This window comes from Ovis canadensis, chromosome 10 (genome assembly GCF_042477335.2).
Source record: "Ovis canadensis isolate MfBH-ARS-UI-01 breed Bighorn chromosome 10, ARS-UI_OviCan_v2, whole genome shotgun sequence".
NCBI lineage: Eukaryota > Metazoa > Chordata > Mammalia > Artiodactyla > Bovidae > Ovis > Ovis canadensis.
The window spans coordinates 48,693,762-48,712,064 of record NC_091254.1 but is presented as its reverse complement, the minus strand read 5'-3'; the positions used below and the strand labels follow the sequence as shown (position 1 = coordinate 48,712,064).

The window sequence follows — 18,303 nt, the reverse complement described above, 5'->3', positions numbered from 1 at the left end:
TTTTTCAGATTCTTTCCCTATCATAGATTATTAGAAGATATTGTGTATAGTTCCCTGTGCTATATCGTAGAACCTGCTGTTTATCTATTTTACATACAGTAGTGTGTATCCGTTAACCCCAACCTTCAAAGTTGTCCCTCTCCTCCACCTCCCCCTTTGGTAACCATAAGTTTGTTTTCTATGTCTGTGAGTCTATGTCTGTTTTATAATTAAGTTCATTTGTATATTCTTATATGTGTGTCTGTTGATTTTGATTTAATTTTTAATTAGTTGTCTTTGTATATAAATATGGATGGCAGAAAGTGAAGAATAACTAAAAAGCCTCTTGACGAAAGTGAAAGAGGAGAGTGAAAAAGTTGGCTTAAAGCTCAACATTCAGAAAACTAAGATCATGGCATCCAGTCCCATCACTTCATGGCAGATAGATGCAGAAACAGTGCCAGACTTTATTTATTTTGGGGGGCTCCAAAATCACTGCAGGTGGTGACTGCAGCCATGAAATTAAAAGACGCTTATTCCTTGGAAGAAAAGTTATGACCAGCCTAGATAGCATATTCAAAAGCAGAGACATTACTTTGCCAACAAAGGTCCGTCTAGTCAAGGCTATGGTTTTTCCAGGGGTCATGTATGGATGTGAGAGTTGGACTGTGAAGAAAGCTGAGCACCAAAGAATTTATGCTTTTGAACTGTGGTGTTGGAGAAGACTCTGGAGAGTCCCTTGTACTGCAAGGAGATCCAAACAGTCCATCCTAAAGGAGATCAACCCTGGGATTTCTTTGGAAGGAATGATGCTAAAGCTGAAGCTCCAGTACTTTGGCCACCTCATGCGAAGAGTTGACTCATTGGAAAAGACTCTGATGCTGGGAGGGATTGGGGGCAGGAGGAGAAGGGGACGACAGAGGATGAGATGGCTGGATGGCATCACGGACTCGATAGACGTGAGTCTGAGTGAACTCCAGGAGTTGGTGATGGACAGGGAGGCCTGGCATGCTGTGATTCATGGGGTCACAGAGAGTCAGACACGATTGAGAGACAGAACTGAACTGAACTGAACTGAATGGATGGAGAACTTAAATGTGTAAATGTTATGGAGAAATGAGGATTTTGACCTCCCTGGACCTGTGTTCTGGCTTCCATGGTTCCCAGAAGAGAGAGCTGAGGCTGTGAGGGGAGCCCTGAGTCCCACTGCCCCTCTGGCTGCCCGTGGGCCCCTGGCACACCCTTGTGTAGGGCCGTGTGGGCCCCTGACACACCCTCGTGTGCGGCCACGTGGGCCCCTGGCACACACTCGTGTGGGGCTGTGTGTGCAGCTTATGAGCTGCTGCCTGATTTTCTTTTTAATGGCCAGTGTTCTATAGAACGGAGAAGGTGATGGCACCCCATCCAGTATTCTTGCCTGGCAAATCCCATGGACGGAGGAGCCTGGTAGCCTGCAGTCCATGGGGTTGCGAAGAGTTGGACACGACTGAGCAACTTCACTTTCACTTCTCACTCTCATGCATTGGAGAAGGAAATGGCAACCCACTCCAGTGTTCTTGCCTGGAGAATCCCAGGGACGGTGGAGCCTGGTGGGCTGCCGTCTATGGAGTCGGACATGAGTGAAGCGACTTAGCAGCAGCAGCAGTTCTATAGAAACCATCATACTGTCAGTTTAACTATAATATATAACTCTTCAGACATCCTCCTGTATACATGTCAGATAAACTGCCAGAAAGGCCCACAGTATAATAATAGGAAGTCTGGCTCTGGAATTAAATGGTGTAGGTCTCGTACCTTGTGCCCCAGCAGTTCTGCTCCAGGGTATACATATGAAAAAAACAAAAACACTAATTCAAAAAAATACATACACTTCAGGATTCATAGCAGTACCGCTTAAAATAGCAAAGCTATGGAAGCAACCTAAGTGTCCATCAACAGAGGGATGGATAAGAAAGATGTTGTGTGTATGTGTGCCTGTGAGTGTGTGTGTGTGTGTGTGTGTGTGTGTGTGTGTAGTGTTCTTTTAGGTGTCATATAAGCATCTTCTATCAGACAGCAATAAACAGCCAGGGCTTCCCAGGTGGCGCAGTGGTAAAGAACCTCCCTGCCCATATAGGAGATGCAGGCTTGACCCCTGGGTCAGGAAGATCCCCTGGAGAAGGAAATAGCAACCCACTCCAGTATTCTTGCCTAGAGAATCCCATGGACAGAGGAGCCTGGTGGGCTATTAGTTTATGGGGTTGCAAAAGAGTCAGACTCAGTGTTTAAACGATGATAATAAACAGCTAAATATTTCAAGGCAGTTCACTGGATAGGTTTCTAGGCTTGTAAGCCTCTGACATTTCATATGCAGCTGTCCTTGCATTCTAATACTTATCAAAGCACTTATTTTCTGCCTTGATAAGTGAGTGTGTGTCTGCCTGTTTCCCTGACTCCAGTTTCTGAGGACTCAGATGACCAGCCGAGTTAGAGAAGAAAGTGCCTGATTGCGCCCTAAGCCAGCGATAATTCAGCAGCGGGAGGCAGAGAGCCTTTCGTATTCAAATGCTCATGCTGCTGGAATAAAGTGGATGACAAAGTATACTCTGGTCGTAAGAGAGATTATTAGCAGGGAGACACATGGGAACCGCTGAAAGAGGGGCCTTTGTGTGCAGGGAGGCGGGCGCTGGGTAATTACCAGCCCAGTTCCCCGTCGTATCTCGTCGTCCTCCTTTTTCACGCTTGCGGGGTCTGAATAGCCATCTCTTGTCTGTTCATCCCCACAGGAATGTGGCTTTGGCTACGGGGAGGACGCCCAGTGTGTGAAGTGCCGGCCGCACAGGTTCAAGGAGGACTGGGGCTCTCAGAAGTGCAAGCCGTGCCTGGACTGTGCCCTGCTGAGCCGCTTCCAGAAGGCCAACTGCTCGGCCACCGGCGACGCCGTCTGCGGGGACTGCCTGCCTGGGTACGTGGCCAGTCCTCCCCGGGAGATCAGGTTGTTATTCTGAGCAGGATTTTCTCTCTGGTTCCCTTCCAGACGCGGATGCCTGCTGACATCCACCTGCTGACATCCAAGGTTGCCGAGGTTCACGGCTTTTCTGTTTCCCGGGCCTCCCGCACGCCCTGCATGGTGACAGGTGGGGGGTTAGGATCAAACAGATACGCCAGTGACCAAGGCTTAGTGTCACAAAAATCTGCAGAGTCCCCACCGGTCAATAAGAAAGAAAAGATGGACAAAGGGATGAAAGAATAAGGCAGCACACAAAAGAGGAAGTGCATGTGGCCTGTGATGCTAGGAAGATGGCCATCCTCCATATGATCAGAGAAATGCAAATACCACCGTCCAGCCGGTCACTTCTGTGGTGTTTGGGGGGCAGCTGCCAGGTGTTGCTTTCAGGAGGGAGACAAAGACTGCCGCCCATGGGCAGCTTACATCCTAATACAGTTTGAAAGATACCTGCATAGTAAATAATAGGAAGTTGTGCAGAAAGGTAGAAGGTGGTGGTTCCTGGGGGAAACAGAAAGTCTTCAGCAGCTCAGGGGTCTGGGTGTGCCCCCCAGGGACAGAGAAGAGAGGCAGGTGGCAGGATCAGAGTAGGTCATCAGGCTGGGTGATGCTGAAAAGCTGAGGTCTCTGTGGACGCAGGCCCTGGGGTGGACGTGTGTGCGTTTCAGAAATGGCCGAGAGGACAGGCAGGTAGGTGCAGGAGGCAACAGAGCGGGCTGGAGGGAGAGGCAGAAGGGGTACTAGGGGTGGACTCGTGTGATGCTGGAGACCTTAAATGTACACATCGGAAAGGAACCCAGGCCGTGGACAGAAAGCAGACCACACCTGGGTCAGGTGGAGAGACAAAGCCCAGGAGGAGGGATTTTTAAAGTTTTAAGTGCTTATAGGTAACGATTGGCTGGACCTGCCAGATAAAACAGGCAGCTGGAAGCCAGAGTGGTGATGAAAACTGGGACCCACTGGGGCCGAGTGGTGGTCTGTTAGAGAGCGAAGAGGTCTTGCTGCAGGAGGTAAGGCAGGGAAGAGACCAGGTGACTGCCAGGAGGATGTGTTTAATACAGAGCAGAGCCAAAGGAGAGACCAGGAATCCTGGAGCTTACCTGGAACCCAGGTTTTATGGCAAAAGTGAATTGGCCAGGGCCAGCAGCATTACGGGAGCAACAGACATATATTACTTAGTGGCTAAGCACTCTGTATCCTCTGAAGGAGGAAATGACAACCCACTCCAGTAACCTCGCCTGGAGAATCCCATGGACAGAGGAGCCTGGCGGGCTGCAGTCCATAGAGTTGCAAAAAAGTCAGACAGGACTGAAACAATTTAACACAGAGAAGCACTTTACATGAATTATTTTCTGTAATGTTCACAGTGTTTTAAAAATGAAGAAACTGAGCTTTGTCATTAAGGTTATTCAGGCAAGATTGCATAGACAGTACGAGGCACAACTTGGAGCCGTGTCCAGGACTCTGCTGCCAGAATCCACGCTCCAAGTCATGACAGATGGAGGGCCCTCACTGCACTTGACCAGCATGTGCCCACAAAACCAGGCATTTGACAGATGCTGGATGCTTGTCCTGGGGCTTGTATTGAAGCCAGAAGACAGCTAAAACTCTGGGCCCAAAGGAAGAGCAGAAAATAGCCTTATGAGTCATGTCCTCATGCAAAAACTTACCACCCAAACAGATGCAAAAAGTAGTGGTCTTACACCAACAGCACAACAACCAAAGGGAAAATAGCTGTATTGGACTTCATCAAAATTAAGATCTTTTGTGCTTCAAAGGATACTGTCAAGGAAATGAAAGACAACCCCCTGGAATTAGAACTATTCATAAATCATAAATCATATATGTGATAAGGAACTATCTTATCTAGAATATATAAAGAGCACTTACAACTCAATAACAAAAAGACAAGTAACCCAATTAAATTATGGGCAAAGGATATGAATAGACATTTCTGCAAATAAGATACACAGATGATACTCATGAGTGAGCTCGTGAAAAGATACTCAACATCAGTCATCAGGGAAATGCAGAAAAATACCCACACATATACTTCACATCCATGAGGATCAGTTCATTTCAGTCACTCAGTCATGCCCAACTCTTTGCCAGCCCATGAACTGCAGCACACCAGGCATCCCTGTCCATCACCAACTCCCAGAGTTTACCCAAACTCACGTCCATTGAGTCGGTGATGCCATCCAGACATCTCATCCTCTGTTGTCCTCTTCTCCTCCTGCCCTCAATCTTTCCCAGCATCAGGGTCTTTTCCAATGAGTCAGCTTTTTGCATCAGGTGGCCAAAGTATTGGAGTTTCAGCTTTAAAATCAATCCTTCCAATGAACACCCAGGGCTGATCTCCTTTAGGATGGACTGGTTGGATCTCCTTCCAGTACAAGGGACTCTCAAGAGTCTTCTCCAACACCACAATTCAAAAGCATCAATTCTTTGGCACTCAGCTTTCTTCACAGTCCAACTCTTGCATCCATACATGACCCCTGGAAAAACCATAGCCTTGACTAGACGGACCTTTGTTGGCAAAGTAATGTCTCTGCTTTTTAATATGCTGTCTAGGTTGGTCATAGCTTTCCTTCCAAGGACCAAGCATATTTTAATTTCATGGCTGCAGTCACCAGCTGCAGTGATTTTGGAGCCCCCCAAAATAAAGTCAGCCACTGTTTCCCCATCTATTTGCCATGAAGTGATGGGACTGGATGCCATGGTCTTCGTTTTCTGAATGTTGAGCTTGAAGCCAGCTTTTTCACTCTCCAGTTTCACTTTCATCAAGAGGCTCTTTAGTTCTTCTTCACTTTCTGCCATAAGGGTGGTGTCATCTGCGTATCTGAGGTTATTGATATTTCTCCTCGTAATCTTGATTCCAGCTTGTGCTTCCTCCAGCCCAGTGTTTCTCATGATGTACTCTGCATAGAAGTTAAATAAGCAGGGTGACAATATACAGCCTTGACATACTCCTTTTCCTACTTAGAACCAGTCTGTTGTTCCATGTCCAGTTCTAAGTGTTGCTTCCTGACCAACATACAGATTTCTTAAGAGGCAAGTCAGGTGGTCTGGTATTCCCATCTCTTTCAGAATTTTCCACAGTTTCTTGTGATCCACACAGTCAAAGGCTTTGGCATAGTCAATAAAGCAGAAATAGATGTTTTTCTGGAACTCTCTTGCTTTTTCCATGATCCAGCAGATGTTGGCAATTTGATCTCTGGTTCCTCTGCCTTTTCTAAAACCAGCTTGAACGTCTGGAAGTTCACGGTTCATGTATTGCTGAAGCCTGGCTTGGAGAATTTTGAGCATTACTTTACTGGTGTGTGAGATGAGTGCAATTGTGTGGTAGTTTGAGCATTCTTTGGCATTTCCTTTCTTTGGGACTGGAATGAAAACTGACCTTTTCCAGTCCTGTGGCCACTGCTGAGTTTTCCAAATTTGCCGGCATATTGAGTGCAGCACTTTCACAGCGTCATCTTTCAGGATTTGAAATAGCTCCACTGGAATTCCATCACCTCCACTAGCTTTGTTGGTAGTGATGCTTTCTAAGGCCCGCTTGACTTCACATTCCAGGATGTCTGGATGATTTGAAACAGCTCAACTGGAATTCCATCACCTCCACTAGCTTTGTTCGTAGTGATGCTTTCTAAGGCCCACTTGACTTTACATTCCAGGATGTCTGGCTCTAGGTGAGTGATCACACCATCGTGATTATCCGGGTCATGAAGATCTTTTTTGTACAGTTCTTCTGTATATTCTTGATTCTGTGTCCACAAGGATGGCTGTAGCCAAAAGACAGACAATAGCAGGTATTGGTGAGGACTGGAGAAACTGGGAATGTAAAATGGTGCTGCTGCTTTGGAAAACAGTGTGGAAGATCCTCAACAAGTTACACTTTGAGTTTCCTTGCAACCCAGCCGTTCTGCCCTTGGGTATATAACCAGGGGAATTGAGAACGTGCCACACAAAAACTTGTACACAGCTGTTCACAGCACTATAAGTAATAGTAAAAAGTAGAAGTGACCCCAATATCCTTCAGCTGATCAACGGATCAACAAAATGGAGTGTAATTAACGAATTAATGACAGAATGCTGTTCTGCAGTAAAAGGCATGAATTACCGATACAGGTGGCAACATGGGTGAGCCTAGAAAGCATGATGAAAGAAATCCATCACAAAAGACCCCGTTCTGTGTGGTTCCATGTGTGTGACATGTCCTGCTGTGGCAGATCTAAGGAACAGAAAGTAAATCAGTGGCTGTCGAGGGCTAGTGGCTGGGGAAGATTGAGAAGAATGAGCAGAGTTTCTTTTCTAGGGTGCTGAAGATATTCTAAAATAGTCGGTTCTGATGGAACACAGAAAGCGTCAATGAATGCTCTGTGAATGTGTCGACACTAAAGACTGTTTACTTTAAAGGGATGGAGTGCATGGTATTTGAAGTATATCTCAATAATCTACTCTGGTTTTTTTTAATTGGATTATTTGGTTTTTTATTGTTGATTTGTAAGTTTTTCAATGAATTTTTTATTTCTTGACTGTGCTGCACAGCACGTGAGAGCTGTTCCTGACCAGGGATCGAACCCATGCCCCTGCATTGGAGGTGCAGAGCCTTAACCGCTGGACCACCAGGGATGTCCCTAATCTGTTATTTTTTTTAAAAAAAAAAGGAATGTAATCTCAGAAGGTGCTGATACCTGTTGAGCATCATTATGCCGAGTTTTGACCTTGTACAAATCTAATGCAGGGATAGAAACTGAACACCTGTCTTATCTCTGCTCCTGTCCTGACAAAACTGAGTCTGGGTGCCTCTGCCCTCTTCACTGGGGTTGGGCGTGGGGGCAGGGGGAAGAGGAGTCCATGGGGGCTGCCACCCAAGGTGGGCAGTGCCTAGAGACCCAGGACTCGCTGTTTGTGGGACTGGGGAGGAACCCAGGTGTGAGCTGCTGGACCGTGAGAGGATCCAGCCTCCCTCAGCCCCCTCCCAGACACACTTCTTCATGTTCCACCAAATTTGCTGTCACCTGAACCCACAGCTTTTAGTTCCATCAATGTTTGCTCGTCCTGTAAATGAATGCTTCCATGAAGGAAGGTTAGAAATGAGTAGATATTTGAATAGTGTTTCATAGTTTATTTATATGATTAGTTTAAAATTACATCCTTTCTAAGCCAGCATGAAGGTATGGGGCAGGCAACAATTACAGAGTGACTTGTACACAGGTCTTCCTGGGCGTGTTCAAAGTGCTCACCCAGCTTGACTGTGTTTGTGTGAAAGAGGCAAATAGTTCACACGTGCTCTACAGACAGGAACACTGAGGCACAAAGAAAATAAACAGGGACGTCCCTGGTGGTCCAGTGGCGAGGACTCTGTGCTTCCAATGCAGGAGGCCTGGGTTTGATCCACGGTCAGGGAACCAGATCCCACATGCTGCAACTAAGATACGGTGTGCTCAAATAAATAAGTAAATATTTTTTAAAAAAGAAAGAAAATAAATGAATTGCATATTGCCTCCAGAAAAATGCCAAGATCAGGCACAAGGTGGGCATTTTTATTCCTGCTGCTATGCCCGGCTTCTGCAGCCATGGTCTTACTGGAATAAGGACCTGACCGTGGGCTGGGCCCCGCCGAACCCTGGGGTGGAGTCTGTCCTCCGGGCTACAGTTTGACCGACCAGGGAAAGTCAGTGCCCTTGTTCCCAAGTATGGTCGTGGCTTGCAGCCAGTTACTTGATTTCTCTGACATCAGTTCTTCTCACCTGTGAAAATATCATCCATCTAATAGAGACTTCCCTGGTGGTTCAGTGGTTAAGGCTTCACCTTCTAGGGCAGGATTCGATCCCTGGTCAGGGAACTAAAATGCCACAGGTCTTGTGGCCAAAAAACCAAAACATGAGACAGAAGCAATATTGAATGAGACAGAAGTAATGAATTCAACAAAGACTAAAAATGGTCCACATCAAAAAAAAAATCTCTAAGATAAATAAGTCAATTATGTAAAAATCAAGGCTATGGTTTTTCTAGTGGTCATGTATGGATGTGAGAGTTGGACTGTGAAGAAAGCTGACCTTTTGAACTGTGGTGTTGGAGAAGACTTTTGAGAGTCCCTTGGACTGCAAGGAGATCCAACCAGTCCATCCTAAAGGAGACCAGTCCTGGGTCTTCATTGGAAGGACTGATGCTGAGGCTGAAACTCCAATACTTTGGCCACCTGATGCAAAGAGTTGACTCATTGGAAAAGACCCTGATACTGGGAGGGATTAGGGACAGGAGGAGAAGGGGATGACAGGATGAGATGGCTGGATGGCATCACCAACCCGATGGACGTGAGTCTGAGTGAACTCCAGGAGCTGGTGATGGACAGGGAGGCCTGGCGTGCTGCGATTCATGGGGTCGCAAAGAGTCGGACATAACTGAGCGACTGAACTGAACTGATGCATATATCATGTAGTAATGCTACCAACCTGTAGCACTGTTGGAAGGATTAAGAATAGAGCTAATGTCCAGAGCCTGGCAGAGTGCCTAGGGCACAGGAAGCACTAAATACATCATAGACATTACTGTCAGTTAATGTTATGCAGGGTCTGTGAAAGCTTTGCAAAAGGGGCCACATGGCCTCTGGCAGGGGTCCCTCTTTGCTGCTTTTAGTAACCAGGATGGCTGACATTTTCCAAGCACTCTGTATGGATTCGATGATTTAATTGCCAAACCACTCTGTGAAGAAGGGATTAGCATCACCCCTTCCTCGCAAAGGACGTTTTTGTTGTTGTTCTTGTTCAGTCCCTTAGTCGTGTCTGACTCTTTGTGGCCCCATAGACTGCAGCACTCTAGGCTCCCCTGTCCTTCTCAAACCCATGTCCATTGTGTCGGTGATGCCATCTAACCATCTCATCCTCTGGCGTCCCCTTCTCCTCCTGCCTTCAATCTTTCCCAGCATCAGTCTTTTCCAGTGAGTCAGCTCTTTGCACCAGGTGGCCAACTTGCTGGAGCTTCAGCATCAGTCCTTCCAAGGAATATTCAGGGTTGATTTCCTTTAGGATTGACTGGTTTGATCTCCTTGCAGTCTAAGGGACTCTTGAGAGTCTTCTCCAACTCCATGATACAAAAGCAGCAATTCTACAGTGCTCAGCCTTCTTTATGTTCCAACTCTCTCATCTGTAGATGACTAATGGAAAAACCATAGCTTAGGAGTTATTTAAATACTCTGAACATCAACCCCTTATCAGATATATGATTTGCAAATAAATTTTCCCATAGTATAGGTTGCCTTTTCATTCTTTTCATTGTCTCAATTGTGTTTAACTTCCGAAGAAACTGTTACTAAAATTCAAAAGTCTTTTTTTTTTCGGTTGTGACATTTTTAACCACTTTGTTGAAGTATGATTGACTAATGCTGTACGTATCTATTGTATACCACCCCATGAGTTTGGTAATAAGTACATATCACCTTGACAGTATCCTTTGATATACAAAAGTCTCAGATTTAATATACTTCCTGTCTATTTTTGCTTTTGTTGTCTATTTATTATATCCCTTTTGATGTCGTATCCAAGAAATCATTACCAGATGTTGTCAGGAAACGTCTCCTGTATTTTCTTCTAGGAATTTATAGTCTGGGGGTCTTATGTTTAGGTCTTTAATTCATTTTGAATTAACTTTTTTATTTGATGTAGGATCAGGATCCAACTTCAGTTTTTTGAATGTGGCAATCTAGTTTCCCAGCACCTTTTGTTGAAGAGACTGTCTCAGAGCCATTAATTAGACCAAATGTTCAGACTCATCCAGTACTTGCTCAACCTTCCATTTTCGACTGTGAAGATCTGCTTACATGATTATAATATGGTGACTTTCCACCACAATTTAATAAAAAAAAAATTTCTTTTGGAATTTATAAAGTACAAATCAAAGAACAAAGTTGGAGGAGTCACACTTCCTGATATCAGAACACATTACAAACTCCAGTTTTCAGTACAGTGTGATGCTGGCATAAATGCAGACACACAGAACAGAACAGAACAGAACAGAGAGCCCAGAAGTGAACCCGCACATGCGTGGTCAGACGATTTTCTGCAAGCTTCTACAAGGAAGTGTGACTCCTCCAACTTTGTTCTTTGCCTTTTACCTTATAAATTCCAAAAGAAATATTTTTTATCAAATTGTGGTGGAAAGTCACCATATTAGGATCATTTAAGCAGATCTTCACAATCAATTAAAAATGGAAGGTTGAGCAAGTACTGGATGAGTCTGAACATTTGGTCTAATTATCTAGTTTAAATGCAGATTTTGCTTCAACCACAAATCATGCAGATTTGCTAAATAATCCAATTCTACAAAATCATTGCATCTATCTGTCTCTATAAACTTGATCTGTAATTTATTCTCCATATCACTATTTTTTGTCATGGAAAAGCCAAAAAATGCATGTGTCTATAATACATATATCATATATACATATGTATGTATATACAAATCACTGGAATCCCCACCATTTAGAAATAATCACTATTAATATTTGGTGTATAATATACCAATGCAGCTTTATACACATAAATGTCTTTAGCTGCATTGATAAATAAATAATCTGAAAGAATCTATACCAAAGTGTGTGTTTGTGCAAATTAGAATTATATTATTCACAATTCATTTTCAGTTAATGGTATTTCATGAATTGAAAAAAAATAGGTACGTAGACCTGCATTGTGGTTTCTAAAGGCCCCCTCATATTCCACAGCCTTGGGTCCACCACGGCTGAGGTCACATCTGCTGTTGGGTGTGGGCCAGGCCTCTTGGGTTTTTTTCTTTTATAAGCAATGCTGTGGTTTCTCTATTTACATCCAGTTTCCCCCACTTGATTATTTTTTGAGGATAAATTTTAAAACATGAGATTACTGGATAGGATGTAAACTGTTCTATTGAGTTCTGATGGCCTGTTGCTAAATTGCCCTGTAAAGCAGCGGTTTGTATTCCCACTGCACACGTGTGCCCGTTCGCCTAGGTGCGTGCCAACAGGTTCCCAATTTTCTAATTCAAAACAGTATATTTTCATTGCAGTTTGCATTTGCTTGTTAGTAATGAGGTTAAAGATTTTAATGTTAAAAATTTTTTAAGTTCTTAATTTCATCATCTTTTCCCTCTTAGCTCAGTTGGTAAAGAATCCCCTGCAATGCAGGAAACCCTGGTTCGATTCCTGGGTCAGGGAGATCCGCTGGAGAAGGGATAGGCTACCCACTCCAATATTCTTGGGCTTCCCTTGTGGCTCAGCTGGTGAAGAATCTGCCTGCGATGCAGGAGACCTGGGTTCAATCCCTGGGTTGGGAAGACCCCCTGGAGAAGGGAAAGGCTCCCCACTCCAGTATTCTGGCCTGGAAAATTCCATGCACTGTATAGTCCATGGGGTCACAAAGAGTCGGACACAACTGAGCGACTTTTTAAATTATGAAATTTTAAAATTATGATGTGTCCTTTGGAACATTAATGTTCTTTGCATGTTTTTCAGTTGCCGTATTTACTTTTATAAAAATTTATTTATTTTTTAAAAATTTATTTTTGGCTGCACTTGGTCTTTGTTGCCCTGTGCAGGCTGTCTCTAGTTTCGACAAGTGTTAATAGTTGTAGCCCTGGGGCTTTGTTGCTCCAACGCATGTGGGATCTTGCCAGAGCAGGGATCAAACCCGTGTCTCCTGCATTGGCAGGCATATTTTTAGCCACTGGACCATCAGAGATGTCCCATGTTTACTTTCATCATAATGATTTTTAAGTTAAGTTATAGACAACACTGTGATTAGAACTATTTTCCAATTTTCTTCTGCCCACTAATTATGTTGACGGTTTGTTTTTGCTCTTCAGACGTCTCTAGTATTTGTGCATGCATGTGTATGTGAGTGTGTTTATGTGTGTGTGTGTTCACAACTCTTAATCTCTTCTATTCTGGTTCCTGGATTTCTTGTCATTCCTAGAAAGGTGTCCCCGTATCAAGATTGTACAAGTATCTGCCTACATTTTCCTGGTGTTCTTATGGTTTGCGTTGCATTTTGGTTTCTGAATTTCAAAGGTTAAAAACTAGCACTGCATAAGGTATTTTGTCATTTAAATAACAATAGAAATGTCCAGATTTCATATTCCCTCTTGGCGCTCCCCCCAACACACACCTCAATGTACAAAAGTGGGGCTGAGTAGAATCTACAAAGTTACATTTAGTGAATTGTCATTTCTTAAGTGTCCGCTGCATGCTCAGAGTGCTTTCTAGAGTTGTGCCTGTCTAAAATATACTGTTACCTTTAAGCCTTTGAGAACCTTTTTTGAACAGAGAGCTGGTAATGGAGACTGGCAGTCATTTATGACAGAAATCTGTTTGCTGCATCTGTGAGCTGAGATGAAAAAAGCAACACAAAGATTATTCTCCTTTCTCTTCTAGGTTTTACAGAAAGACAAAACTTGTTGGTTTTCAAGACATGGAGTGTGTGCCTTGTGGAGACCCTCCGCCCCCCTACGAGCCGCACTGTGAGTCATGCCTTGCACACAGAGAGGGGCTCTGGGCCTTTGTAAAAGCTTCCTCTATTTGGCAGATGGAACACGGTCTCTCTCTACTGCTGGCTTAGAGGGTACAGTCTTTTGTCAGGGGTCCAGCAGGACAGAAAGCCCTTTTGTTGTGTGTCTCAGTCAGCAAACTGTGTCCACTGATTGGAACCTCGAAGGGAAGTACAGACCTGGTGCTGCTCCAGTTCCCTCCAGGCTCTTATCCTTCAGTCTAGATGATGACTCGGGCAACTCCAATTAACTAGGGGTCCAGATTCTGCCTGATGTGTCCTGTTTTTGTGCTGTGGCCCCCTGTGTGTTTCTCTTCCTGCTCCCCAGACCATGGACAGAGGAGCCTGGTGGCTACAGTCATGGGGTTGCAAAACAACAAGAGAAAACTCGTTTGCATGTTGGTAGAGAGAAAACTGTGCCTTCTCTGTTTGTATTAACGAGTTAAACTTTCTGACCATGTTGTTTCTTAGATATAAAAGGTATTTGTTACAGGTTATCAACCTGCCTTGATTTTGATTAGGAAAGAGAAGCTGCTGACTCGTCTTAATCCTAAATATGAATCTGGCCAGTGAAACCCCTCCGAGAGATGGTGAAGGACAGGGAAGCCTGGCGTGCTGCAGGCCATGGGGTTGCAAAGAGTCTGACATGACTGAGTGACTGAATAACAGCAATGAAAACCACTAACAAGGGTCCAGGAGAGGAGTCAGGGTGGGCGCCCTGCCATCCCCCAGGTTTGCTCAGGGTGGGCTTGTCTGTGCTGAGCAGGGCTTTCCTGAGCTGGGGGAGCAACAAGGTCCAGGAAGGGGGACGGAGGAGGACACTGGGCTCGAATGGGTGTTGCTCTTTCCTTTCAGGGAGCGTAGTACAGACATTTATTTATTTAGGGATTCAGTTCAGTTCAGTTCAGTTGCTCAGTCATGTCCGACTCTTTGCAACCCCATGAATCGCAGCACGCCAGGCCTCCCTATCCATCACCATCTCCCATAGTTCACTCAGACTCACATCCATCAAGTCAGTGATGCCATCCAGCCATCTCATCCTCAATCGTCCCCTTCTCCTCCTGCCCCCAATCCCTCCCAGCATCAGAGTCTTTTCCAATGAGTCAACTCTTCGCATGAGGTGGCCAAAGTACTGGAGCTTCAGCTTTAGCATCATTCCTTCCAAAGAAATCCCAGGGCTGATCGCCTTCAGAATGGACTGGTTGGATCTCCTTGCAGTCCAAGGGACTCTCCAGAGTCTTCTCCAACACCACAGTTCAAAAGCATCAATTCTTCGGTGCTCAGCTTTCTTCACAGTCCAACTCTCACATCCATACATGTCCACAGGAAAAACCATAGCCTTGACTAGACAGACCTTAGTCGGCAAAGTAATGTCTCTGCTTTTGAATATACTGTCTAGGCTGGTCATAACTTTTCTTCCAAGGAATAAGCGTCTTTTAATTTCATGGCTGCAGTCACCATCTGCAGTGATTCTGGAGCCCCAGAAAATAAAGTCTGACACTGTTTCCACTGCTTCCCCATCTATTTCCCATGAAGTGGTGGGACCAGATGCCATGATCTTCGTTTTCTGAATGTTGAGCTTGAAGCCAACTTTTTCACTCTCCTCTTTCACTTTCATCAAGAGGCTTTTTAGCTCCTCTTCACTTTCTGCCATAAGGGTGGTGTCATCTGCATATCTGCGGTTATTGATATTTCTCCTGGCAATCTTGATTCCAGCTTGTGCTTCTTCCAGTCCAGGGTTTCTCATGATGTACTCTGCATAGAAGTTAAATAAGCAGGCTGACAATATACAGCCTTGACGTACTCCTTTTCCTATTTGGAACCAGTCTGTTGTTCCATGTCCAGTTCTAACTGTTGCTTCCTGACCTGCATACAGATTTCTCAAGAGGCAGGTTAGGTGGTCTGGTATTCCCATCTCCTTCAGAATTTTCCACAGTTTATTGTGATCCACACAGTCAAAGGCTTTGGCATAGTCAATAAAGCAGAAATAGATGTTCTTCTGGAACTCTCTTGCTTTTTGCATGATCCAACAGATGTTGGCAATTTGATCTCTGGTTCCTCTGCCTTTTCTAAAACCAGCTTGAACATCAGGGAGTTCTTTGATATAATTCTCCATGCCCAGGATTTGACCTCTTTCCTCTTTTCATGATAGAAACCCCCTTAAATTAATTGAAATTTACTGCATTATTTGATAAAGTCACATGGTATTTTTGTTTCTGAGAATGTCATGGAATTTTGAAGTCCCTATTATTATGTCCTTTACCAAAGTGCATTCCTTTCTACGTTTCAAGTGACAGGAAGGCCAAGGGCTTGACTCTTTTATAGAAATGCCGCTGACCCCTCTCTTTGTAATAGGTAAATGTTCACCAAATAATTCATTGCAGTTAACAGATGCAGTATTGAATGTCTGTTCTGTGTGGGGCACAGTTGGTTTTACTTAATTTTCTCAGGGTCTCATCATCAGCTCACAGTCATCAGTGTGCACACCAGTCCAGAGAGGTTAATGACTCTCCGCTGTTTGCTGGTAATTGGCAACCGCGGGTCTGACTCCAGACACTGTGTTCTCCCCGCACAGTCCCTAGCCGTCCAATTGATCCTCTGTTGGCTGATGTCATCCACTCCATGTTGACTTTTTCTTGTATTATTTGCTTTACTGTTCATCATCTAAGGAAAACTCTAAAAGTCCAGCTCAGGAGAGATGCTGAGTCTATTTTTGCTACATAGCTCAGAAAAGGACATGTCCTCTTGCCAGTTAGAATGGCACAGCTACCAAGTAAAGTGAGTCAGACAGAGAAGAAGAATTATCATATAACATCCCTTATACGCAAAAGCTTAAGAGAAATGATACAAATGAAGTTATTACAAAATAGAAACAGACTCACAGACTTAGAGAATGAGTTTACAGTTGCCGGGCGTGGGCGAGAGGATGGGAAGAAGGGATCATTAGGGAGTTTGGGATGGACATGTACACACATGGGCCTTGGTAGCCCTACTGTGTAGCACATGGAACTCTGCCCAAAGTTAACATGGCAGCCTGGATGGGAGGGGAGTTTTGGGGAGAATGGATACATGTGTATGTGTGGCTGAGTCCCTTTGCTGTCCACCCGAAACTCTCACAACACTGTTAACTGGCTATACCCCAGTATAAAATTAAAAGTTAAAATGAGGCACCAGCCTAGTCTTGCCTATGGCTCAGCTCAGCCATCATTCTGTCCAGAAGGCAAAGATTATCCCCTTCATCCAAAACTAACAGAAAAAGAGTTAGTGAAGAAATTGATATTGCCCATAGAGTTAGAAAGGACTAGGTTTTTTGTGTTTTTTTTCCTTTAATTTATTGGGCTTAAATTTAATGTGATCTAGTCATATTTGAGGCACTGTGGTTGTTTGCCTTTGGGGAATCTGGCTAAGCTTGGACATCATAAATTAGCTTTTAAGCATAGATTTCACATTTAATTTTTAATGTCTTATAAAGCCCTAAGTAAGTGATCATTCAAAAAGAAAATTGGCTAGTTTTATGTGTGTGTGTATATATATGTATATATGTATATATATATATATACATATATATATATAAAATATTTCTCCAGTATGAGACTTTGTAGAAAGCAAAGAAAAAAATAAATATTTTTTCCAAGTCAGAAATGCAGTGCACGCAGCTAATAGCTTTTAGAATTGTGAAACAGCTGTCTGGTGGTCTTTAGTGAGCCTTAATCCTTATCTCTTTAAAGGAATGTTTTGCAGCATTTGGCACAGTTCTTGGGAATAATTCCAGAACGTGGCTAATCTCTTCAAAAGAGTTCTCGAGGTCTTTGGGGAAAATTATGTAAGGCGCCTCATGTTTTCGTTTATCCTGCTTCAGGCTTTTGCACTCATCTACGAACAACTGCTTCTTTAGTGACTTTCCCAGAGGCGTTCCTGTGTTATTTAGACTCAAAGCCCGAAGGTGGTGGCCTCTGGGAAGCTCCCTGCAGAGACAGGCCTCGTTTCAGGGAGGCATGTGGTGGTGGGAGACTGGACTCCCCAGACCAGGAGCAGCCCCTGCTCGAGACCCCAGGTAGCCCTGGGGTCTGGGGACTTCGGCCCCCACAGCAGGAGGTTCCCTGTGGCTACTCTCTCAGCCTGCAGGCTCTGCTTAGGCCTCTTGGCCTCCCCACGCTCTCAGCGGGCTCCTGGGGTGTGTGCTTGCCCCTTCAGGCTCCTGAAGGAGAGAATCCGGCAGGTGCAGGTGAACACCATCGTCCTGGGAGCTCCGCCTTTCCCACTTACCTGCTGAACAAATACTTGGGTGTCTACGAGGTGCACACCCACCATGGGGCAGACATGGGCGCAGCCCTTCCCTTCATGGAGCTCACGGTGCAGGGGGCGAGCTGTCAGGCCACTCAGACGCCACACACCTGGACGCAGCTGGTGACGGTCAGTCCCGCGTGGGAGGACCCTCGGCTCTAAGGTGATGGTGCAGGAGCCGCAGGGAGGGTGGCCTTAGCTGTGACCCGGGAGTCAGCCAGGGGAGGGCGAGCCCAAGGAGGGGGACCCCAGGAAGGAGAGTGCTCCGTGGCGTGGGGTGCTGACTGGTCCAGCCAGCCAACTCTGGCAGTGCCTGTGGACTTGGTCCCTGGGAAGTCTTCGGTGGCTGTTTCATTGAGTGATGGAAACAGGGCCCAGGCGACGGGGACGTAGGAGGCAGTACAAGGGAAGGAGGGAGCTGACGGTAGGTCACTCGGTCCAGAGCCTGCCTCCACAGTGACCTTGGGGAGCATGGTCGGGGGAAGGGGGTCTCCTCCTCAGGGGAGAGGCTCGCCTGTCTGTTTGCAGGTTAAA

General features: G+C 45.1%; 1 protein-coding gene across 2 annotated transcripts in view; it reads left to right on the top strand.

The window, feature by feature from the left end:
• TNFRSF19 (TNF receptor superfamily member 19) overlaps nt 1-18,303 on the top strand; it is a 96,547-nt gene that overhangs the window by 41,782 nt on the left and 36,462 nt on the right. For both annotated transcript variants that reach the window (XM_069601676.1, XM_069601677.1), the window contains exons 4-5: nt 2,745-2,923; nt 13,374-13,459. In XM_069601676.1, coding sequence (XP_069457777.1) covers nt 2,745-2,923; nt 13,374-13,459 — 265 coding nt within the window. The remainder of the gene's footprint in view (nt 1-2,744; nt 2,924-13,373; nt 13,460-18,303) is intronic.